Raw genomic sequence first — 24906 nt, 5'->3', positions numbered from 1 at the left:
CACAGCAGATATACCTCATCTATATAGGTCCTGAACTATGTTATACAGGATCTGGATAAAGCCCAAGCAGATATTTTCTGTACTGGGTCACTGTTGTGAGAGAATACTGAAAAATTGAACTTTTCTTAATTTAAAATAGAGTAAAACATAGTAAATATTTAAAGATGCAGACAAATATTTCCTTTTCTCAAAGTTTTATTTTAAAATTTATTAGACGAATACCAGATCCAGTATCCAGATGTGCTATAGTGTCTTGTTTGTTACTGTCATCAGTTATCAGTGAAACAAGCGAGCACAGAGATCATACTATGATTCCTCATGTCTGACTGCCTGTCATTCGGCATAGCAAGGGGAATCTAACATTATGCCTGTGTCTTCAGCATTTCACTGACATGATGTCCCCATATCACCACTAGATGTCAGAAAAATATAACATAGTACCTGATATCTACTGGTATGACCCAACTTTAATCAGTTTTAATGCAAAAGAAAAATTGTCATTTAAAATCCTGATTAGCCACTTTTTTGTAAAATCACACCCACCCACACCACACATTATTAATTTATACATAAAATACATACAAATTTGATCTGAATCAGGTATGTTGGAGCAGTGAAAAAAAAACCCTGCTTAAATAGACAAAATAAAAAATAAATATGTTTATAACATTGTGTTTGACTGTTTCCGTGTGAACTTTTCTCCCCAAAGCTCCCACTTGCTATGTATTAATGTTTGTATCACGTGTGAACTGTTAGAATCAGTCGTGTTTTACGTAAAACACATATTTTTAGTAACCGAGGCTGACAACACAGCAAGACTTGTTTTTTTCTCTCTCATTTCTTACTGCTTGTGGAGTAATTCCTTTGCCAGCGCAGTTATGACATCACCATGGTAACTGGTGCCTATACAATTCTGGGCCGTGTTGCCGTAGAATGGGAGGCCTCTGATAGGACTTGTTCTCTTTCTTTCTTTTTATCCAATTTCCTTTCTCTAGTTTCGCTTGAAGGAGCAGCCCATTCCACAGACCCTAATGATGTTTGCTTTGTGTCTGCTGGCTTGTTAGTCATGATGGTGAAAACTGAGTGTTTATTTTTGTAAAGTACAACTGTCAGCGGGTGGGCTCAGCACCTCCTGTTTACTGGCGTCATGCAGTCAGTGCATCACTGTGGAGCTTTTTTCTTAGTCTTTAACTTTTCTATCTGCCAGTCAATTCCTAAAATAATTTCGGTTTTAGTTTTTTTCTAATTTAGCGTTACAAACTAATAAGGTAAAGGTCCAAAATGCATCACATCCTCCTGGTTAAAATATTCGATAAATCATACAGGAAGGATAAGCAAGTCGATCGAAGTGCTGCGTGACTGCTTATTTTCCTGATTCCCTCTCAGCCATCTGGCTGTAAAAAGCTTTATCTGTCAAATCTGCTCTTATCTCGGAGCTGGATGTTCCAGGCAGAAAGTATATGAGCATGAGACTGAAAGTGGTAACAAGATACAAACTGTTACGTGATTACATGTATTTATACTATTACATCTGCAGCTCTAAATCCTGACCAGGGGATGACACTGTGGATTAGTTAGATTTTTTTTTTTTTTCAATCCAGGCTGCGATAGGAGACATCACAACTGTTAATAATTGATAATTGTTACATATAATTTTAATAATATATTGACTTTTACTTGACAACAGCACAATTATATCAAACTGAATCTAAGGGCTGTGTGTTTTCATTAAAACAAATCATTCGAAATCATGTGAATTAAACCTTGTTTAGTTGTCAGTGTTGTCATTTAAGGAAAATTGTTGAAGATTTGTAATTTCGTTGCACTTTTGTTGCAGTTTTGTTCTAAGACTGTCTGAAAATGAAGCACCTTGGATTTCTTCCCATACAAAGAAAACAAATATGCTACTGAACCCTATTAAAAACTTAAGTTATGAGTAAAGAGTTAGTTACATAACAGGTACTTATTGAGATAAATGATGCTCAGACCAAAAACCAAAAATATTTCCTACTGTTTATGTGAATCAATAACAATTTAACTTCGAAGTCCTCTGTTATGGACTAGAGGGCTTTAAATATCAGTCAACCAGGAAAGAAATTTGTATTCAGTGGGGAGTTGTAGCCTTATGGTGACAGAGGTGCGGTTTCATCTGGAGAACCTGGGTTCGAGTTCCTGAGGTGGCAACAGAGTCTCCAACAGAGGTGAACCACAGTGGGCCCCTGAGCAAGGCCCTTAACCCCCCAACTGCTCCCTGGAGGTGGAAAAATGGCAGCCCACTGCTCCTAATGTAACTGGTGATGGGTTAACAGCAGATGACTAATTTCAGTGTGTTTCAAACTGTTTTCTTCTAATCATGAAAACATTTAAAAAGAAACTGGTTTGGCATATAATGCAGTCAGGGTTAACGATGACTGAACTGGTGCAGCTTTGAGGTCTACCTCCATTTGTTTAGAAGAGAGAAAAGTGGTATTTATCTTTACTATTAGCTCTAATCTAAGAAATAGACTAATCAGTAACTGCTCAATAAATGATACTAGAAGCCTTTTAGCAATTTGTAACGAAGTATTTTATAAATATCAAACCAAACCATTGATACCGCTTAAATAAACAAATGGAGATAAAGATGAAGATTTATGTCCTGCTGTTATAACCATGTAATCTGATCATGTCCACCTACATGTAGATCCTTTATGTAGGTCCTGCTTGCTCAGTGTGGAATGGAAAATACTACTTTAATTAAAGATTATGCAGCATGTAGTGAGTAATTTTAGACAAGCTAAGCTAAATTTTCTCCCCTCGTTAAAGACGTTAAAGAGTGTCTCTTGCCAAGAATGTCAACATGCGAGGTATAAATGGGAAGATTGGCTTCCAGCACCTGCAAATAAAGGATGTTGTGATTGGTAAGTTTGTCTTAACAATCACTAACTCCCTCATGCATTTTTTATTTATTTGTTATGGCGAGATTTAAACTGTAGGTCTGGATGCACAGTTCTTCACGGTGGGAGTGGTGGCTTGCAGGAACTGCACAGACAGCGCTGTTTCATTTGGAATTTGTTATTTTACAAAGACTTTAGCCTCCCTGATTTTATTTGTTTTCCTTTTGTTATGCTTAAGCTCACATTCTTTTAATGTAGTTTAATTACTGATCTTACCATTTTTTGGGTTGAAAGCATAAAATTTCTTTCAATCCCCACTTAATGTTGTTTCCCTCTGTTCACCTTGTTTGCTCTCCACCTGTGTCACATATTATTTGATTTTTATATTGTTGTTTAATATATATTGTTATTTTGAACAAGTTATTCAAATCAAAATAAATGTTATTTGTATAATTATATCACCGTTGTTGAAATATTTTTAATCTAGGCTGAATATTGCACAGTTTGATTAAGGCATTCATTAGGCTGACACCTGGTGCCAGTGTGGAAACTGTTCTGGGCCAGCACGGGGCCACCGTTAGGCTGACATCCGATGCCAGTGTGGAAACTGTTCTGGGCCAGCACAGGGCCACCGTTAGGCTGACATCCGATGCCAGTGTGGAAACTGTTCTGGGCCAGCACGGGGCCACCATTAGGCTGACATCTGATGCCAGTGTGGAAACTGTTCTGGGCCAGCACTGGGGCCACCATTAGGCTGACAACCGATGCCAGTGTGGAAACTGTTCTGGGCCAGCACAGGGCCACCGTTAGGCTGACATCCGATGCCAGTGTGGAAACTGTTCTGGGCCAGCACTGGGGCCACCGTTAGGCTGACAACCGATGCCAGTGTGGAAACTGTTCTGGGCCAGCACTGGGCCACCGTTAGGCTGACATCCGATGCCAGTGTGGAAACTGTTCTGGGCCAGCACAGGGCCACCGTTAGGCTGACATCCGATGCCAGTGTGGAAACTGTTCTGGGCCAGCACTGGGCCACCGTTAGGCTGACATCCGATGCCAGTGTGGAAACTGTTCTGGGCCAGCACTGGGCCACCGTTAGGCTGACATCCGATGCCAGTGTGGAAACTGTTCTGGGCCAGCACTGGGGCCACCGTTAGGCTGACAACCGATGCCAGTGTGGAAACTGTTCTGGGCCAGCACAGGGCCTCCACTGTGTCTGCAGCAGGCCTCAGTCTGGCTCATGTGTGGGCCACCTTTGGCAAACCAGATCTGGGCCAGCAAAGGGCCGTCATTCTTTGCGGTATGTGGGCCAAGTTTAAGTGCATTGTGTGGGCCAGAACCGGGCCAGACCAATTTTGCTACCTGGGGTGTTTGTTGGAGTAGATGTGTTTTCTTTGACTGATTCAGTATTTCTAACCTGTTTATTGATGGCGGCTTATCAGTTTCAAGCTAAGGCTGAATGTGTACAACATAGCAGAATGTGTAAAAAATTATGCTTCTGTGAATAAACATTAGAAACCATTTCTTTCTTTTCTACTTTTCATCTCTGCATCTTTTTTTCCATCACCTCCTGCCCCCTCATGATCAGGATCAGATTCAATGTCCTCATACTCTGGTCAGGTTTGTCACTGAACAATCAAGCAGACAACAAAAGAAAAGTGTGACTTTGTAAATAAAGGGGAATACAATGTGCTACTCTGTGAGAAAACACCATCTCCTTCCACCCCCAAACCTCCTCCTCCTCCTCCTCCTTCTACCCTCATGAATATTGGGGATTGAATGGAAGCAGAGAGGAGGCAGGGACAAAGGGAGAAAGAGAGGATAGAGAGGGAAGAAAGCATTAGGGGAGGGAGGGAGTGAACTGATGTCGTCAGAAGCCCCGGCAGTGCGCAGGCTCAGTGTGAGCTGACTGGCTATTGACTGGAAAACAACGAGCTGTGGGAGGCTGTGGGATATCGGGTGAGGGAAGGGATACAAACCAAAGCTCTCACCACGCTGCCATCTTTACCTCTCTTTGTTTTTTCCCCTCTCTTTCACCCTGGAATGAATATAACTGCTGCTGCTCATCACTGGCTTTTGCTGCGAGGGGAGGCACAGATTCTCCTGGTCTGAGAAGATCGAGCTGCTCACTAACAAACATCAGCTCATCTAACAGCAGGTAAGCAGCCTTCCTACCGCACCGTATCCCTTATTCTGCCCTCCATTCTTTCAGTCCTGACCCCTGTGTGCATCATCTAGCCGTCATCCTTGTCTTGTAACCATGGTTTCCTCCATCTCTCCCTCCTGTCTCCTCACTGCTTTTTTCTCCCTCCCCCACTCCTTCCTTTTTTTTCTCCCTCTCTCTGATGGGCTGATGACATGCACTTGCTTCATTTCCATTTCTGAAACAGCTGTGTGAATATTAATTTATGCTGGAAATCACTGCATTTATTCTCATGTGAGATAGATCAGGTAGTTTTATTTGACAGGCACAACATATTTAGTTCCTGCGTTGTGATATATATTTTTATTTTCCCCTATAGGACAATTACAGATAAATCTATTTAATTCCACATTCCTGACACACATTAGACTCACACATTTTTAATTTAATGCAGCTGATGTGTACTGTTATTACTCTATTTTTTTTAATTATTGAAAAGATTAAACCTCTGTGTAGAAATTTGACATTTTGTATTTATTTTCTGAAAAATAATTAAAAAAAAAAACTCAAAATCTGCTATAAAAATGCTTGATTTGTTCACTTGAGCAGCTGTTGTGTCAAATTGACTGACTTATTTGGATTTATTGCATTAGAATTATTGATTGGCTCTTTCATACATGCATGATTGTGGACGAGGAGACACACCTGAGACCCCCCCTCAAACAGACTCAGTGAAGGTCACATAAAAGAAAAGCTGACATCTAACCCAACACACCTTGGCAGTACCTGCATGGAAACCCTTCCAGATGATCTCTCCTGCCAGCAGCTCTTAAACAAATATTGCAGCTTTTCACATCCAAATTCCTTTTTTTAACTAGAAAAATAGAATCAGCACTAATTTCCTTGTCTATTTTCCTTATTATAGTCCAACAAATTACTTTAATTAAGTTCATTGATGAACAGAAGTTGCAAGTCACTGTCAAAAAAGGACCTTAAGATGATTCGTTCCACTTCAGTAGGAATTTAATCTGCACTCCTTAATTCTCTTAGCAGAGGAATTAAAAATAAGTTTTAATCCAGAGATGAGAAATATACATTTAAAGAGACAGAGACTATAATCAGCTGGTGGCCGAGTGAGAAGAGAGACAGAGAGGGCAAGGGGGAGATTGTGAAAGACGATATCTGGCTGTGGACTGGGCAGCACTTTGCTGACTCGTGTGAAGAGGAAGAAGCTTGTTTTTAAATGGACTCCTCTGTGCGCACCCACTTACGCCACACCAGCAAAGCACAAAGGATAACATTTAGGCCTCTGTAAACACACTGCGTCAAACAGCCGGACCGAAGCACAACTTATGGTAAAAGTTTGGTTGCAGCTTATAATTCCCATCCAGATGAAAGCTGCTTCTTTTATTCTGCAAATCTGAAGCTTTTTCTCACTGATGTTTTAACAAAGCTAACACGGCATGTCAGTTAGTTTACATGCTTATTATGTGTATTTTATATGCATTTTAAGTTTAAAAGATCATACTAAAAAACCAGGAGAAAAATAGAGGGCATGTTAAATTGCCTGGAACAAAGCATAATAATAACACAAAGAATTCATGAAAATATAAATAAAACATAAAATAATAATTAAAAATAATAAAAAAAAATATATATAGATAATAGACTAAACAACCGGAAACAAGTAGAAAATAAAATTAAATAAAATGAGCTCATAAAAAACAACAACAAAAAACATGTTTAAATAAATTAATAATGTGACACAACATGACTTTTTTATAAGTTCAGGCTGGTTGTTGGTTTTCCTCTTATTTCAAATCTGGAGCTTCATGAATCAGGCAATGTGGGTGTCTTTTAAACCTTTACGTCAAACTTGAAGTTAACATGAACAACAAACGTGCCATTCTTCAACATCTTCACAAACTCTCAACATTTTTCTTCTTCAATCGTCATAGAAACAGTCACTTCCTGTTAATAAAACATTTGAAAACAAAAGCGCTGTCATTGCGCTTAGAAACTGAACACTTCATGCATGTGAGAATTATAACAGTAGTTCATCATGAAAAATGAGCAAATTCATGTTCTCAGCAAACTAAACATATTAAACATCACTATTCATCAAGCAATTCCATCAGAATCAGAAAACTTTATTAATCCTGGAGGAAATTGTGTGAACACCTCACCTCCAGGATTAGACTCATAAAGTAGTGTGTATCATTAAAAATTGTTAATATTTAGTAAAAAAAGAGCAGCGTGGAAACAAGATATTCTTACTTACTGTATTTGATAAACTCCTGTCCTACACTTTCTAAAGCATAGTAGAGTCAAAGCAGCTTTGAATGTGGGGGTTTTAATGAGCTCTGTTGGTATAAAATGTGAATAAAGCAATAAGCCATTAAATGTATTTATGCCTCACACCAGAACAGAGAAAATGCCACACTACGTTGGTCCACAGCATGAAACATAACAGTTTCACAGTGAAGGTTCAGAATTGACATTTTCAGTGTTTCAAAAAGCATCACATGCCCACATTTGACTTTGTTTATTTTATTTTTTTTAAACAGGAAATAAAACCCTTGAAATTTAAAATCTTGTTCCCAAGAGTGTCCTGGTAATGATGGGCAGCAGTAATAAATAAAACAGGGACCACAAAATGATACATAGGTGTGAGTATCTTTAAAAAAAAATAAAAAACAAAAACACAAAATCAAATGTTTAAAACACCAAAGCTTCAGAAAAGGTGATCACTATACTCACTGAAAGCCAAATGAGTCTAAAATGAGCTGAAATTCATTTACTGAAACCAGCCAGATTCAGATTAATTTGCAGTTTATTTCAGGTAACCTGCAAATCCAAGCAGAGGGAGCAGCAAAATTAAAGGTCTTTGCTTCCCAATTCAGTATAAACATTGCAAAAAGATAGTAATAGTACAAAGACGGTAAGTTCCAGTACTTTTTTTTAAAGGATATAAGTCTGTAAATAAGATGAGAACAGATTTGAATAGTTTTATAAATAGGAATATTATTATCAGGAATATCAACTATTTTTAGTCTATGGGAGGAAACAGTCAACCATCTAATCCAGTCTGTTAATTGTAACAAGCTTTTATTTTGTATTACATTAAACTGTCACAAATATGTTTCTGCACACGGATTACAGGATCAGAAATGTGTTAGAAGGTGGCGAGTGGCTTTTGTGCCGCAGATTATCATGCAAGAGATCCACCTCTGATTCCCATTAGACCCAAAACTGATTACTTTTTAACTTCCCTGTAAGTCACAGTTGGTTGGCACAAAAACTTACAGATAGTCACATCTTAATAAAGCATATGACTGGAAGATGGCATGACATGATCTGAATATTTCCTTAAACAAAACCGTAGATAATAACTTGAATTTCACGTCACATTGTCCCAGCCTTCACCAGGTTCCAACTTGAACAACAAACAGCATTAAACAACTATTAAACTAACAGAATAATTCACAAGACAGGATCCGTCTGAGTTTTTGTAGGGCTTCTGTGATTTTGTAAGAAAAAAATTTATTCTGTTTCAATTTCCAACAACATTATTCACATTTTGACAGTTTATGTAAACATTTGACATCACTGCATCTGAAATGTGAACCGGCTGCCTTATTTCATAGACTGAAGAAAAACATAGAAAATTAAATAGAACATAAACATAATTAATGCTGTATGCGCCTGCCTCATTTAGATTTCTTCATTTTCACATTTATTTTAAGATGTGTAACTGTAACGTAAACATATGTTAATATTTTCAAACCTGAACAATGTGCTTGGATATTTTTTTGGGGGGGGGGGTCTATATCAGATTGCTCTTAAGTTACATTAAAACAATTGTCCATAAAACAGTTTACATACGAATAATCACTATCCAGCGAACCAGTACAGAAATAACTCGGCTGCAATTTATGATGTACTTCAAAAACTGTTCACACAATTTTCAAGCTTCAGAATCTTTGACACCTCATTAGTTAAATCCCAGCAGGTTTCCTTAATTAACTGTGGTTTACCAGTAAAGCCAACTGGTCGGGTCCCCTATGGGACCTGGTCCCCTTCTGGCACATCTACCTCCATCTCATCTTTGTCTAGACATTATGGTGCCACTCCAGATGAGGCGAGGCAGTGATTTAGGAGATGGCAGGTAAATCCTTTAGGGGTATTGGGAAATCCAGCAGATGGGGGTTGACAGCGATCACTAGTGATCTGACTGATCTTTTCTTCTGTCCTGGGCTCATTAAGGGAATAGGTGGATCTAAAAATATTCTTCTTTTATGAACCTTCAGAAATCAAGCTGACAGGGGACGCCATGGAAGCCCCTCTTGTTTGCTTGGACGAGGAGTTTGAGGACCTCCGGCCCTGTCGGATGGATGAGCTGGACCATCCAGCTCTGAACCTCTCCTGTTACTCTACCACCACCACCACCACCACAATGGTCCCACTTGCCTCCATCACCCGCGAAGATTTCTCCGAGCTGGAGAATTTCTCCGAGATGATGAGCTTCAAGTCGATGGAGGACCTGGTCAACGAGTTTGATGAGAAGCTCAACGTCTGTTTCCACAACTACAACACCAAGACTGAAGGCCTGGCGCCCATACGCAACCAGTCACACAATCAGGAGGATGAGGAGCGGCTGCAGGATGAAGAGTGAGTAATACTCTCTCTTTGACACCAAGGATTTTCTCTTACTCTGTTTTCCCATCTGCTCATAAAGAATCAGGTACTGCTGAGGCTTTGTGTTGGCTGTTGTTCATGATGTTTAGATATCAGTTGGGGTTTAACTGGCTATTTTCTGAGTTTATACGGCATGTTGGTTTAAGTCTGTTTAGAGGATTGTCTCATCATCGTGGACGTGTTCATTTCAAGAACTTCAGTCCAGACCTGAGCTGCAGGAAAGATAGTTTGTCATTTTAAGATGGTAAACAGACATTTAGGTCAGGGCAGGGTATATGAAAACTCTTAAATAAAATAAAATAAATAAATAATGAATAATAAGTAAATAAAACAAACCAAATTAATTTTTTTTCCAAAGCTGTCCTCCTCAAAAATTGGCCCCAAGGGCGATTTGTTTGTTCTATAATTACTTTTAAAGAATGGGTCTTCCTGTAAATTGTCAAATTAACATTAATTAAAGGTCGAGTGTGTAAAAAAAAAAAAAAAAAAAAAAAATCAAAGGTCACGTCAGAAAAAAATCATATATTATTAAAATCTGTGTTTCTATTGATATCTAATTACTTTCATAAAAATCACTGATGTGTTTTTAGTCTCTTATATCTACATGCACACATACGTGGCAGCTGCCATATTTGTGTCACCGACAGTAGTTGTTACCCATAAACCTTATTACTACTCTATTAACTTTGAGCAACTAATGTTGTTGACTAAACCCAAACAGGAAGGGAAAAAAGTGTTGTTGGATTATGTTATTGTGTTGTTGACTGAACATAGCCCAGAAGTGGAAAAAACAAAACACAAAATAATGTTGATCACATCAGTGTCAAACTCACATCTCTTGCTTAAAAGCACTGAGCATAATTGTTCATTCACCCTCTCTTCCCTCGCTATGCTAGACTAAAGAGGATACTTCTGCATCCTCTGTAGCCATGGTTACACCAGTTTACACGGTTATATGTGCAAAATTTATTCAATCTGTTTACATTTCGGACCAGTACTGTTTATATGGACATGCATTCCATATCCAAAGGGAATAAATCATTTTGACATTTGCAGGATTGTACCACCATCTGACTGTCTTGAAACAGTAGAAGAAACAGTGATTTATGATGTAAACAAAGATGGCTGCGTGTGCGTATTTATTGTCATCTTAACCATTTCAGTTTCTCCCTTCTCAGTAATTTCAGATCCCTTTAAAATCTTTAGCAGTACATTTGTGTCACCGATCAGTTCTGTTTTAGTCCCGTTCCATCTTCTTTAAAAAAAAATGGTTGTTTAGTAAAATGAACAGTGCAACACAAGCTGTAATGTAAAATATGGGATTGCGTCATGTTGACGTATGGCTGCTGTGACCGGCATGCGGAGTAAAGACATTCAGACATTCATACATGTTTTCACCGATCTGAAGCAACAATCGGCTTAACCCACAACTCTCAGTCTCAATCAAAATGAAATTTTGATCTTAATGAGTGTGATAGGATCAGAATCAGACGATAGGCATTTTTACATGAAGCATTTTTATTCAGATCAAGGTTTTAATCTGAATACTTGCGTCCATGTAAACATGGCTTCTGAGATGGTGCTACCCAAACGTCTATATGTTATAGCATTTTGCTGCCACTTGGGGGCAGTATCAGAAACAAGTGTTGCAGTGAGCTGTGAGCTGCTCTTAGTTGGTGCTCTTATTGATCCTTTAGCTTTGTTCTGCTGTGGAAAAGAAAATTCAGAGTAGACAAAAATCTGCTTATTGGTTGAATAAAAAAAAGTGTTAGTGAATAGTGACGGTTGTCTTGAGCAGCTTTTTACCTGTGCATCTGTGTTGTTTATCATTTTATCAACCTGTCTTACTTGCATAAAATAGGCTGCTCTTGGTGCTAGATGAAGCTAACTTTCAGCCAGTCAGCATTCAACCTCCTAGCATAATTTCTGAAGCCTATAAACCCCATTCTTGTCAATCAGCAATAAAAAACTCAAAACCTTACATTGTGCTCGTGCTTTTTAGCCTAAACCATTCACAATAAGAATATTTAACTGTATTTTAACTCTAAAATCGGCGGCTTACACACTGATCATTTTCATCCTATTGTATACTGTATAATGGAGAAATAGACATTAATTCATATTATCTCTTTAAAGAAATCCTAAAATATCTCAAATTTAAATACACACCTGACCATTCGGTTTGGATCAAACGTTTGATTTGGAATATTGGAAATCGTGCGGAGTATCACCAAAATGCACACTTAGTGTCCATTATCAAGAAAACAGAAAATTTCTTTTTATTCAATGTTTTTCTGCGTATTTGTGCTAAATGTTCAACATAAAAAAGACTCCTCAGCCCAGATGGCAAACAACTTTTACTTAATATAAACTTTGAAAAAATGCATAAACGTATTTACGCTTTTGGCTTCATTGCGAAGTTCAAAGTAATAATAAAATGACAAGGGACACAAATACAGAGATTTAATCAAATACCACTGTCCAAATAAGAGCACATATAAAATCATGCTTTCTCATGTGGACTGCAACATCCCCAAACATGCAGTCAGCAGCATGACTCCACCTTCCCCAGCTCCACCTAGTATGGGTGTCTCTTGAATTATTCAGTTTGCAGTTTTGTACGGCTCACTTGGCTTTGGCTCAGTCTCAGTCGCTGCCTCTCCACCAGCTGACTACCAGACCCTCCTCCTTTCTGCTCTGTGCTCTGATGCTCGCACTGTGTGGAGCTGAACAACACTAAATATAACCTGTCAGCAGGTGTGAGAGGACAGTTTTTGGATGGGATTGCGTGATTTAAAACAACCTTAAATTGCAGGTAAAATGAGTTGGTATTGACGGATAAAGCTTTGGCTGTAATGAACCGAGCACTCATTTTTTTTCTAACACAATAAAACCAGTACAAATCCATTCCAGTCCAACAATCTCAGCGTCCTCTGGATGTTCTGTCCAGTGAACAATGTCTCCTTGTTTTTCCCTTCTATATTAGTCCACACAGTCATATCAAGTAGTCTCGTTTACTTATTTAGTCACCTCAGAGCTGCACAACTCTGACTATAAGCAGCTAATAATAGAAACTAAACAGTATTGATGTTCTTATTACTGACAGGGTTAGTTTGTTCTCTAGAGGATCATCAGATTCAAAGCTAAAACAGCAGACTCAAATACCAGCAGAAATCACTAATAATCTGCTGGTCGGTGGAGAATGTGGAACATTCTGGCCTTTAATCTCTGCAGTTTTCTGATATGGGATATAAGAGAGTCCGACAAGCTGATGGAGCTCGAGAATATTAAACTGAATGATTGCTCTTCGGTGGCAACCAGCCAGCAAACACAGCAGGACGGCTTTGTAGCATGGAGTTGGTGTATGTGCAGGACAGATGACCTGGCTGTACTCCCGTGCAGTGTGCTACAGAGTCTGCCATGTGTTGTTGTTGTTGGCTTATTTATTGGGTTGTATTAGGGTTAAACTGTACAGGAAGTTACATTATGGGAAATATACAGATACGACTCTGTATGCTGTCCATTATAAATTTGAATCCAGTGGCCAGTTTATCAGAATAGAATAGAAATTCTTTTTAGTCATTACATTTGCAGTTTATACAGTCTAACATCAGTGTGTAATGGATATGTTGCTCCACAACACAAAAGACAACAGCAGAAATAAAAGTTTTACCAATGTTTGCTCTTCCTAAATTGTGACCAACCTGTGCATTTACAAATATATGAACCTGTCTATGTCTATATTTGATTTGATGCCAGAAACCAAGTGGTAGCCTAGTGGTTACTGAGGTGGGCTTGGGTTTGGAGGACTGGGTGAGGTGAGCCACTGTGGGCCCTTGACTAAGGCCCTTAACCCCTCCAAACTGTTCCCTGTGCACCGAAACATGGCAGCCCACTGTTCTCTAGCACATCTAGAGATGGGTCAAATGCAGAGATGATTTTCCCAGGATTAATAAAGTAAAACTTATTATTGAATGTTTGTAAGGAGGTTTTGTAAGAGCAACATGTTAATTGTTTTAGTCCACCAACTTTCAGGGAAAACAACTAGGTTTGACACATTAATCTGATTTTTATGGTTACTTTTTTTTTATTTTATTTTATCTGCCCTCACTTGTGAATGATTGCCTTTCATCTTAACAATTTTGACATTGGTGAGGTTTAGTCATTAAAAAGGCTGAGGTTGTAAATTAATGTTCACACTGGAAATATCACAACCTGGATTGTGACACTGCTACCTTTTGGAGAGGTGTACTGATGTACACATTTTCTGGAGTCAGCAGGCTGTTCAGTTAGCTAGGCTTGCTAACAACAGGTAAAAATAATAAAATGAAAAAGATAAATAAGTAAAAATTGGGTTTGAAACAGATTTAATTGATCTTCCAATGGTTAAGCTAAGCTAAGCTATGGAAAGCTAAGCTAGCCATCGCTTTAAGCAACTCAAGCTACATATTTAGCTCAACATGTGAGGCAGCTGTGGCTCAAGAGGTGTGGCAGTTGTCCACAAATTGGATTGACAGTTTTTTTAAAAGAAAAAAAAAAAAAAAAAGAAACCCTACACCTGATTAATTTATCACTAGCAGTTAGGCTATAAGCTAACTTTGAATGCAGGTTGGAGTATGAACATCTTTGTGTGATCAAGCAGTCCCGAAAAATGTGAAATAATTGCAGTCAAGTTACCTTATTTCTGTTACTCTTTTTAATCACTTCAGTTTAAAGCCTGTAGAACACTTTGTTCAAACTGACAATGCATGTTTTTGCACTGGAGGTGTCCAATACTGATAAATGTACATGTGTGCATGTTTGTATTTGTTGGTGGAGCTGTTACCACTTTATTTGACAATCTGATCTCCTCTGTTGTGAGATCCATGTACTTCCAATTAAATGTTTAAGGAAAGCTAAAGTCCTATCTAATGTATACCATTAAGACAAGGTGATCCATGCCTTCCTAACTTATTACCATAATAGTCACATTTTTGTGTATATGGGCTTAGATCTGTCAATTATTTAATATTAGTTCAAATTGCTGCCTCTTGCTTACTGACAGGAAAAGAAAAAAGAAGACCATATTAAAGATTTATTATGCTCCATTCACTGGTTCCCTGTTTGCAAGAAGACTGATTTGAAAATACTGCTGTTTACCTTAAAAAGTCTTAATACAGACATGTCCAATGTCAGTCCTCAAGGGCCGCCATCCTGCAGGTTTTAGATTTCCCTCCCCACACAGCTGATTCAAATGAAATGGATCTCCTCAACAGCTTGTTGCCTGTTTAGACCCATTAATCTGATTCTGGTATGTTGAAGCAGGAAACATCTAGAACAGGACAGTGTTCCATGAATATCAGAAGTGGTTTAACTGTGGAACAGCAGCAAAAAAGCAAATATGCTCAACAGATATGATATGTCATATTATTGTGCATCCTTTAACTTATTGAATTATGTTTATGATATTAAACAATTTATTCTGACATTCAGCAGCATTCTGATCCAATAATTTTTGTATCTGAAGCAGCAGAAACTGCCCAGAATAGAGAAAAGAGAATATCAATGCATGCATTTTTCTCACAATACATAGCAATGACATGACGCGATTGCATCATCTAAGTATCTTTAGGAAAAAAGAAAAAAACTACAACATCATAAGCACAAATTAATTATAAATTTCTGATCTCATAAAAAATGGAAACAGAATATGAACTTTACTTGCTTGTGTCTTTGGTTTTATTAAAACATGCAGCCATGACATGCAGGCATGACTGGTGAGGTAAGCTGCTAGCTGAATGGGGTCCACTGTGTGAGCGGGTGGGGGCAGTGCCACTGGGCGCAGGGCAGCTAGCTGAACCAGCCTCTGAGCAAAGCAGCGAAAAATAACACAAAGCCTCCGAGTCAAAGGAGACTCGGTTTTGTCATTCCTCCTCAGATGGTCGCTTGCTCCGGGTTGTGTTTAGAGGCCTCTGTTGCACAATGATGTGAGGAGCTTTATTTAATCATCTCTGCTCAGGATACCTTTTAACAAGTAGTTGTCTGTGTTTTTCTTTCTCTCGTGCATTGTTCCTTTTCACATTGAGCTCTATCATTGACTTGCTGTGTTGAAATATTGACTGAGTTGCAGGGAGCTGAGAACATGGCATCAAGGTCTTATTTAATGTGCTGGTTTGGTGAGCTGAGGGGAAACAATGTTTTGTTGCAGCTTTTTGATATCATCGTATGGAGGTTTCCTTGTTTACATGAATGTTTGTGTTGGTTTACAGTGTGTGGGATGCTCTAACTGACAACTACACCTCCACCTGGGACGGCCCAAACTCTGAGGGACTCAACGGCAACCTTTCTGAGCAGGAGGTACTCACCACTTATCCTCTCTATTTAGTTTAAATCAATAAAAATTGATCTTACATTCGATTATTTTCTGGGTTCTATTCTGTTGTTCCCTTCAACTTACATCATTTCTGGGCAAACAATATGTGCAGTGTTTGAATAAGCACTCCACATAAGATGGCTGAATTAACAGCTAATTCTTTGTTTATTTGTGTGTTTATTGACATGTTTCAAGATCAAATAAAGATTATTTGACCAAAGAAGAGTTTCTACATCCTCATCTTCCACAGTTTCCTTTTATTTGGCAGATCTAAAAACATGTCATTTCTTTCTCCTTTGAAAAACGATCCCTAAGGTCTTCCCTGCTAACTTATAAGATGAAGCAATATTATTATTATTTTTTATTTGTTTGGTATAAATAACTATGTTAAAAGCACCAACACAAAGTGTCAAATCTATGACCTTGTGAAGAGCTTTGGGTGGACATGTTTGGCCAACCTTGACATCTTCTTCTTCTTCTTCTTCCTTTCGTCCTTTAATTAGTTGTCACATATAATTGGAGAGCAGATGGTTTCCCTTCCAGAGGAGGAATTACATCCTGGTTTCAATCCAAGATTAAAGTTAGAAACAGAGGCAGCACATTAAAAAAATAAATTAATAAATCAAATTGTCTTAAGGCAAAAAAAAATCTTATAAAATATTATATATATATATATATAATATTTTGATGTTTTTAATTACATTAAAACAAGAATTAACTTTAACCACTTCTGTTTGCTGTTGCAACACAGACAAGGATTTTATGTGAAATAGTCCATAAAATAAATGTTTATTTCATATTTTGTGTCCCGATCTGCAGATTCATGAAAAAGACGAAGAAGAAATGAATGAGAAGAACGATAACGCCAGCTGCCTGAATGAAGAGCCTCTCATCACAGCAGATCAGGTGTGTGTGTGTGTGTGAACATTTATTTTCTTCTCTGAATGATGATCCGGTTCAATCTTTTGTCCAGCTTCCTTTAAATCTAATATTTTTGTTTACCATAATTGTTTCTATTTAACTCATAAAGATACTTGTTGACATGTTGGTGTAGTTTATGCAATTAGAAATCCTCAGCACGAGCTTAGATGGACAAAATGTTCTCAAATCCAGCAAAAAGGATTTAAAATGTACGGTAATATTTTCTGGTACATGTAGAGGACCAATTCATCTGCTCTGAAGAGGTCAAACTTTTTAGTTTATCTAAATAACTTTGAGTGGCTGCAGACGGCATCGTGGTCATGTGGTGTCGGCAGCATGACCTCCGAGTGATCATACACACCAACCTTTTTCTGGCTCATGGTTTGTTCCTCTTCAGATCACTGTTAGTATGTAATCTATAAGCTTCACATGCATCCAAGTTGTTGTAAGATGGCTTTATGAAGCAGCTTTACTGCAGTGTGTGCAGACATTAATAATGGATGGAAGTATGACGTGGATTCATTTAGAGAAAGCTTGATGCATTTTAGTGGCTGCTAACAGTTATAGATACAGTACTTACCTGTCTCTCTCTTCTAGGTGATTGAGGAGATAGTCGAGATGATGGAAAACTCTCCGGATCCTGGAGAAACTGAGGAGGAAGATGAAGAGGAAAGCAGCCATTGCTCCTCCAGGACCAATCCCTCCCTGCTGGAGGAGATCAGGCAGCTGTCACAGGCCTCCAACAGCAACTGCTCCTATGAAGGTAGAGCTGCAAGTGATCCGTGTTGCAGATTTGCTTCTTCTTTCTTTTCTTCTTTTTTACATAATGGTCAACAGTAGTTTTTCATCCTTACTCTTTCCATTGCTCCATATAAATCTAAAAACTATTAATAATAAATTGACTATTTTTCAGCAGATTGGTTCATTTGTAACAGCTGAACTTAAGCTCCTTGACACATAAAGCAAAACATAAAAAAATCCAAAAAAACTACAAAATATCACAGCTGTGACCCTCGTCAAATTGAATACGATGAAACTGCAATAAACAGCCATCTTGTACAACATCAATCCTCTTATCTTCAGTCTGTAAATCAGATTTTTGGAGAGCGTTTCCCTTCAGCCAGCTGATGCACGCTACATGTCAGGTTTCAATAGAGCAATCCACGAGGTTAGATTAGTCAGTGGATCTGTAGGTGAGAGGTCGAAAGGACACAGTTGTTTTTGTCATAGGGTGCCCTGTCGCTGAACATGTTGGAGGTCCATGTGACCACTCTGTCTGAGTCACATTGTGTTCTGACCACTGTGAAAAAGTGGGAGGTGGCAGAGCATCGCTGAGCTGAGCAAACATAGCTGTGCAACTACATGAATGTATTAGAAAGCTACATTTATGTTTAAGAGTTGGCTGGAAAATCTACTGAGCTAGGGCAGATTGGGATCTTTTAAAGTCAAACAGGAGAAGAAATGTAACAGATGTATGAGCTGTAGTCATTCAAGCTTATAATACATGTTCTAACACATGCAGCTAAGCTCTCATCACTCAGTGGCTGGCAACGTAGGAGTCAAAAGTTGCAATACATTTAAATTTGAAAGATGGAATAAACTCAGGGTAGAAATATGCAGAGAAATTATATGAATCCCTAAGGAGCTACATGTCAGACTCTCTAGGCCTCATGTTTAAAAAAAAGACTAAACAAGTATGGCTGTTTGTGTATCTGGTGAGTTTTGGTGTGTTGTGCTGGTCACGATGATGGTTATGACTGTATTCTAGTATGTGCCGCTAGGTGGCAGCAATTGTAGCAGCAGTTTTTTCTTAGACAATCCACTGTCAAGACATTTTTTATGCTGGTTCGGAGGCGGTGGTGCTCAAAAGTATCCATGACAGCAGAAAAGCTGTTTACCAGTGGGATTAGCTGATGATGCTCACAAAAATCAAACTGATGAGCGACATAACATCAAATCCCACATAAGTTGACAAAGAAACAAAGAGGATGCAGGGCAGGAGCAAAGCAAACGGAAAAGAGTAATTTTAAAGCATTTATTCCAATCATTCTGATTTCAGAAATGTGAGCTTGCTTGCTAACAAGAAGGATAAGCTTGACCTGCTAAGAAGGACACAGAAGGAATACAAAGAATGCACTATTGTATGTTTCACCGAGACAAGGCTGCAAGAAGATATCCCAAACTGTCATGTGTCTATACGCTGCTTCAAGACTGTACAAGCAGGCTAAGAGAACAAAATTAATGGAAAGCTAAAAGGAGGAGGTCCTGCAATGCTTTTTAACTTGGATGTGTCATGGTGAAGAAAAGATCTGCACTCAAGAAATAAAACTGTCAGCAGATTTTGTCCATATTATTATTAAATACTCAGGACTGATGTTTTGATGATGGGAATAAAATTCACTTATAAAGTATAAGAAACGGTAAGGTGAATGGGATGAGGAGATTATAAATAAATATTGATAGCACCCACCTCTCCTGTAAAAGAATTTGACAAAGTAGAGGTTAGGGAGTGAGAATTCATAGTTGAGTGCCCAGAATACAAAAAGGAAAGGCTCATAACTAAAAGTGAAACTCTCACACAGTGATTCAAGAGATTCTGTCAGGTATATAGAAGTTTGTTTGACAGATTTTGTGTAATTATACTACGACGTTTAAGTTATCCCAGTAAAATTTGTACAAATCACAACATTTCTGGAACAATGTCAATGCCAAACCAGACCAAAGAGGAAAAGTTTGGTCAGAATGCAAAGCAGCATGTTTGAGAAAAATACACCCAAGTATATCAGCACAAACACCACATACCAAACAAGCACGGTGGTGGAGGGATGATAATCTGGGCTTGTTCTGAAGTCACAGGACCTGGATACCTCACAGTCTTTGAGTGGACTATGATCTCCTCTAGATACCAAAATATATCTCTGACAGATAAAACTTGGCTGAAACTGGATCATATAACAGGACAATGATCTCAAACACAGCAGAAAATCCTCAACAAAAATGACTGAAAAAGAAAAGAATCAAGGTGTCACAAGAATTTAAAGTTCAGTCAACCTGACTGAAGCGCTGTGATGGGAGAGCTGTGCACGACAGCTGCTGTAAACTTCAGTGAAATCAACCAACGTGAAGAAATATAGACCTAATTTCCTCCACAACAATGTGGTTGATAACATCATACAGAAAGTGATTACTTCAAATTACTCATGTTACAGGTGCTTCTACAGCCTGAATCATGGGGTGCACTTGGTATTTTTTACACAGTGCTTCTGCATTCTGGTTAAGGTTCATTAAATAAATGAAGGCAGAGTGATGGTTCATCTGAGGTTGTAATTATATCATTTTTAAGAGCTGGTAAGAAGCAAATGATGGTCTTCATATGTAAAACCATAACAAAAGTTTTTTTTTCTTTTTCCATTTGACTGTATATCATACATTTCCTAACATGTGGCAGTAACAGACAGGTTGTGAGGTTATTGATAGTCCCCTGCATCTAGCAGATTTATAACATTTCCCCTTTACCTTTTTTTTTTTTTTTCCATCCATCCTGCAGGCCTGAGCTTGATGCCCAGCTCAGCTCTGGTTAAACTGCTGCACCGGGTGGAGGCAGCCATCCGTGAGTACTCAGAGGAGCTGGTCAACCAGCTGGCTCGGCGTGATGAGCTGGAGTTTGAAAAGGAGGTGAAGAACACATTCATCACAGCTCTGATGGAAGTGCAGAACAGGCAGAAGGAGCAGCGAGACGGCAGCAAACGGAGACGCCGGGACAAGGCTCTGAGTCTGCAGGGGGGCGGGTCGGTGTCTGTGAACACTGGGAGCACAGGCTCCACGGGACGCTTGGAGAAGACGGGCACCATGCCCGTCAAGGTGAGACGCCCTTAATTATTTACACAATGTAAATGCAGATGGAGGCACATTCTCAGGGATTAGATAATATATGCTGATACTGTAGATGTGCAGCGTCCATCTTTAATCTTCCAGGATAAATTAGAGAAAGGTGAGCTCCTCCTCTTCCCTCCCTCTGTTAGCATTATAGATCTCAGGCCCATTAGTCCCTAAAGCATTTTCCAGGAAAGTCTACGGTATGTCCAGTAACAGCCCAGTCCAGTCAACTCCGGAGCCACAACAGAGCTTAATGGATTTTCCCTTCATGCAGAGCAGCAACTAGTTTGCTCTGCAGCTGCAGGTTCTTGATGCTGCTTTAATGTAAAGCAATTAAATATCTGCTATACATCCCAGCTCATGAAAAACAATCAAATGAAAGATCTCTGTAGCACTTTTTAATATTTTAGCTTGATTAGGAAACTTAATTGGTAAGTTTTGTAATAATGCTCCCTCTGTGTGTAGCGTTTCAGCATGGAAGGACTGTCCAACATCCTGCAGACAGGCATTAGACAGACATTCGGAAGCACAGGAAATGAGAAGCAGGTAAGAAAGCTGAATATTACGTTCGTCCTCAAGCTGAACTGAGCAACATGTTTTAGCTTCTGGTTGTAGCTACATTTGTTTCATCAAGAATTGGAGTAGAGTTTGGTGAGCTAATAAGAACAAAGTTTTCCACTTAGACTACGATGCTGGGTCATCCTGACATGAACGATGATGGGAAAGGCCCGAGTCTAGACTTCCTGAGGCTCCTTCCTGGGCAACTGGAGAGGGGGTAGTTTGCGAGGAGGTGGGATGTGTGATGCACATTCTGGTGAAAGTGAAAAAGAATCAGAAAGGGACTGAAAGGTTGGGTGAAGAGGGAAGCAGGAAAACCCTTGCAGCAGAGCAGTGACATAATAAAGAAAGTAGAAGGTTTGACATGCTTAGGAAAGAAGGGAGTGGTGGGGTAACATCTACACCTCAGGAAGTCAAGACTCCAGGCCTTTCCCATCATCGTTCATGTCAGGTCGACGTGTGGTTTTATTTTCTTTTAGGCTTTTGGTTCTTTTTTATTTTACTGTTTTTACTGTCTGTTATTGTACTATTTTTATTTATTTTTAGTGTTTTTATCATGGTTGGTGTGCGTGAGTGAAGATTTTATTGTTTGATGCATGTAATGCATTAGTGGCAAGAAAATGGATGGATGGATGTTTCACATCAGGGACAATAAATAAATAATAAGTGAAACATATTAGAATTGGGGTTGGACTCTGTTAGAACATCATATTTTGACTTCTTAATTACCAGATCCTGGATTCAGCTGTATGATTCTGTTACTTCCAGTAAAGTCCATCTACCTTTTTTTTATTTTATTTTTTTCATTTCTCCACTGGATTTTGTGCTAAACCAAACCAACTGGACAACAATGATGGTACAATTGTAAATAGTTTGCATTCTTTACATGATGGCGCTCCATCCCAGCATGCAACGTAGCGTGATTTATCTTTGAATTCTCTGTACTAAAACTAATATTATAAATTTAAACAAACAGAATTAATATTATTTTGTTTTCTGCACATTTTTACATTTGCTTTGATTATATTCAGATGTTTCCAACCCTTAGAGGAAAGCTACTGATCAACATTTCCAGTGGTCACAAAGTTTTTTTAAAAGCTCTTAGGCTCATTAAATGTGTAGCAATGGCATTTGATTTAATTATTCCACAACATCTTGGCTTGATCACTGAATTTCCCACTTTTCTGTTAAACCCTCTCACACCTCTTCTCTGTTTCAGTATCTAAACACTGTTATTCCATATGAGAAAAAAGGCACCCCTCCATCTGTCGACGACCTGCAGATGCTCACAAAAAGTAAGTATCAAGACCTGAACCACTGCACGACAGTAGTGCTGGGTGGCGTGGTATGTTTTTTTTTTTTAATAGTACACCAGTTTCAGGGTATTTGATGGTAAATCTATGCATAACTGGGTTTTAACCACATTTTCTGAAGTTATCTAATTAAATGACGAGCAAGTGAAACCAGGTGTGTAGAGAACAGGAAATGATAGAGAAAATAATACACAAGGGGATAAATTACAAAATTAAACAGGAAATGAGACCCAAAGACAACCAATGAGAGAAACTAAGGAACAGACTAGAACAGAGAATGAACACAGGGATGTCCTACAAAATAAACACAGGACAGCAGGACTGCAAACAGGCAGAAAGCCAACAAAAAGCCAAACTAAAACCCATAGACCATGACTTGTTAAAAGTTTAATCCTGAAACTTGTGAAAAATTAGACTTCCTTAAAAAAGGTGCCATATGCACTAGCACAGCCAGATCAGGAGGTGGTGTCCTACACGCAGTGCATGATGGGAGCAGTGGCTTTATTTCACAAGGCTTAACCTGCCCATCCATCTGCTGCATGCGTGTTTAGTGGTGCACCAGTGAAAAACGTCCCCCCGTAAACAGTTTCCCACTGCACCATGTTCCCAACATTGCTTAGGTCATTAAAACTAGTGTTTGTGCTATAAGACTAACTTATATCATGAAAATAAACCTTTTTTGGTATGAAATGGTACATGATAGCACTTTGAATTTCCCTCTGTTTTCCCACACAGTCCTCTATGCTATGAAGGAAGACAGTGAGAAGGTGCCTACACTGCTGACTGACTACATATTAAAAGGTGAACTCACAGATCCCTTTAATGCTTCTAGTGTTTTGTTAAATCCCGCTGTTGCTAAATTGCTAACTTCCTGCTGTTAGAAGTCACTTGTTTTATCTTTCCTTTCAGTTTTGTGTCCTACCTAAAGCACCACCAGGCCAGGGACCAAAGTGTAAAGGAGAAATAATCCCATCCGAGGACTTCTCCAACCTTCCACGTCTCTGGCCAAAACTGCATGAGCTCCCCTCTTTAACCATCATCATCATGAATCCTAACCATCAACATTATCGTATCCACCTAAACTCCAACTACTGCCTCTCGCTGAGCTCACCTCCTCCTTTCCTGCACATCATCTCAGGCCATCTGAACAGCAAGTGGGACGGCCGAATCCCACTTTAATGGGACTTCACTAATGGAGCATGACTTGCTAGTAATGATCACAAAGATCACATTGGTACAGGGATACAGTGTTTTCACTGCGTTCTTGTTTTTCATTTCTTTTAATTTGACTGTCCTTTTGTTTTCTTTGTTTCCTCTAACAGAATTTCAGTGTTGCCAAGTTTTGACTCTAGTTCATGAACTGACCTCTTAACCACTGGATTCTGATTGTTTGTGTTGACTGATGCATACGGACTCTGTCATCCACACACACTCCCATGTATCCTTTCCAATGAGAAAAGTAATTCATTTGAATACAAAAGCCATGCACCTTTTTCTGCCAACTCAGTACTGTAGCTCCGCATAAATGAGAAAAAAAAACACACTACTACTATTACGGGTGCAGTGCATTACAAAGCTTCTTTCACAATCTGAATATCCAGTGCTCTTCTGACTTTTTTGTATTTTTTATTTATTTATTTTTTTTTCATTTGTAACTCGATATTTGATATGAACTCTGTTGCGGATTTTCTATTTTTATTTACTGTGTCATTTGAGCGACAGGCTTCTGTTCATTCCATCCAGCGCAGCCACCAGGAGGTGTGTCATTGAGTTTTCCGTGGATATCATCCCCTCCTCCCTGACGAGATGAGCTGATTTCAGTGAAGATGTGCTTATTTGCATATTAGCATATTTATGACTTCCTTTGCTCCATGTAGGTGAATGTTGCATCGCTAATTGCAAATTCTAATAAACATTCTACCCTTAAGATGTGAGCATTTTCTTTTTTTTGTCTTCTTACCTTCAAAGTGCAGAATGTGCTGATGTTTAATGAGTTGATTTATTTATACCCACCAATCACTTTATTAGGTACACCTTGCTGGTACCTGGTTGGTCTCTTTTTGCCTTCAGAACTGTCATAATTCTTGGTGTCATAGATTCAACAAGGTGGTGGAAATCTTCCTCAGAGGTTTTGCTCCATATTGACATGACAGCATCACACAGTTGCTGCAG

General features: G+C 38.8%; 1 protein-coding gene across 1 annotated transcript; it reads left to right on the top strand.

Moving 5' to 3' along the window:
• Positions 1-4788: 4788 nt before the first annotated feature.
• fez1 (fasciculation and elongation protein zeta 1 (zygin I)) lies at positions 4789-24661 on the top strand. The gene is made up of 10 exons (XM_042009353.1): positions 4789-5031; positions 9327-9687; positions 15963-16050; positions 16886-16972; positions 17585-17750; positions 20535-20848; positions 21329-21409; positions 22641-22716; positions 23470-23535; positions 23644-24661. The coding sequence occupies exons 2-10, from the start codon at positions 9350-9352 to the stop codon at positions 23658-23660; spliced, it is 1233 nt and encodes a 410-aa protein (XP_041865287.1). The 5' UTR covers positions 4789-5031; positions 9327-9349; the 3' UTR covers positions 23661-24661.
• The last annotated feature ends 245 nt before the right edge of the window (positions 24662-24906 follow it).

This window comes from Melanotaenia boesemani, chromosome 15 (genome assembly GCF_017639745.1).
Source record: "Melanotaenia boesemani isolate fMelBoe1 chromosome 15, fMelBoe1.pri, whole genome shotgun sequence".
NCBI classification, from domain to species: domain Eukaryota; kingdom Metazoa; phylum Chordata; class Actinopteri; order Atheriniformes; family Melanotaeniidae; genus Melanotaenia; species Melanotaenia boesemani.
This window is presented reverse-complemented; position numbering and strand designations above follow the sequence as displayed.

Bases quoted from the DNA above. Each gene is read 5' to 3' on its own strand.
- fez1 (XM_042009353.1), top strand. From the start codon at position 9,350: ATGGAAGCCCCTCTTGTTTGCTTGGACGAGGAGTTTGAGGACCTCCGG. The intron at 16,051-16,885 runs GTACTCACCACT...CCCGATCTGCAG, and splicing joins GCAACCTTTCTGAGCAGGAG to ATTCATGAAAAAGACGAAGA. The intron at 20,849-21,328 runs GTGAGACGCCCT...CTCTGTGTGTAG, and splicing joins CGGGCACCATGCCCGTCAAG to CGTTTCAGCATGGAAGGACT.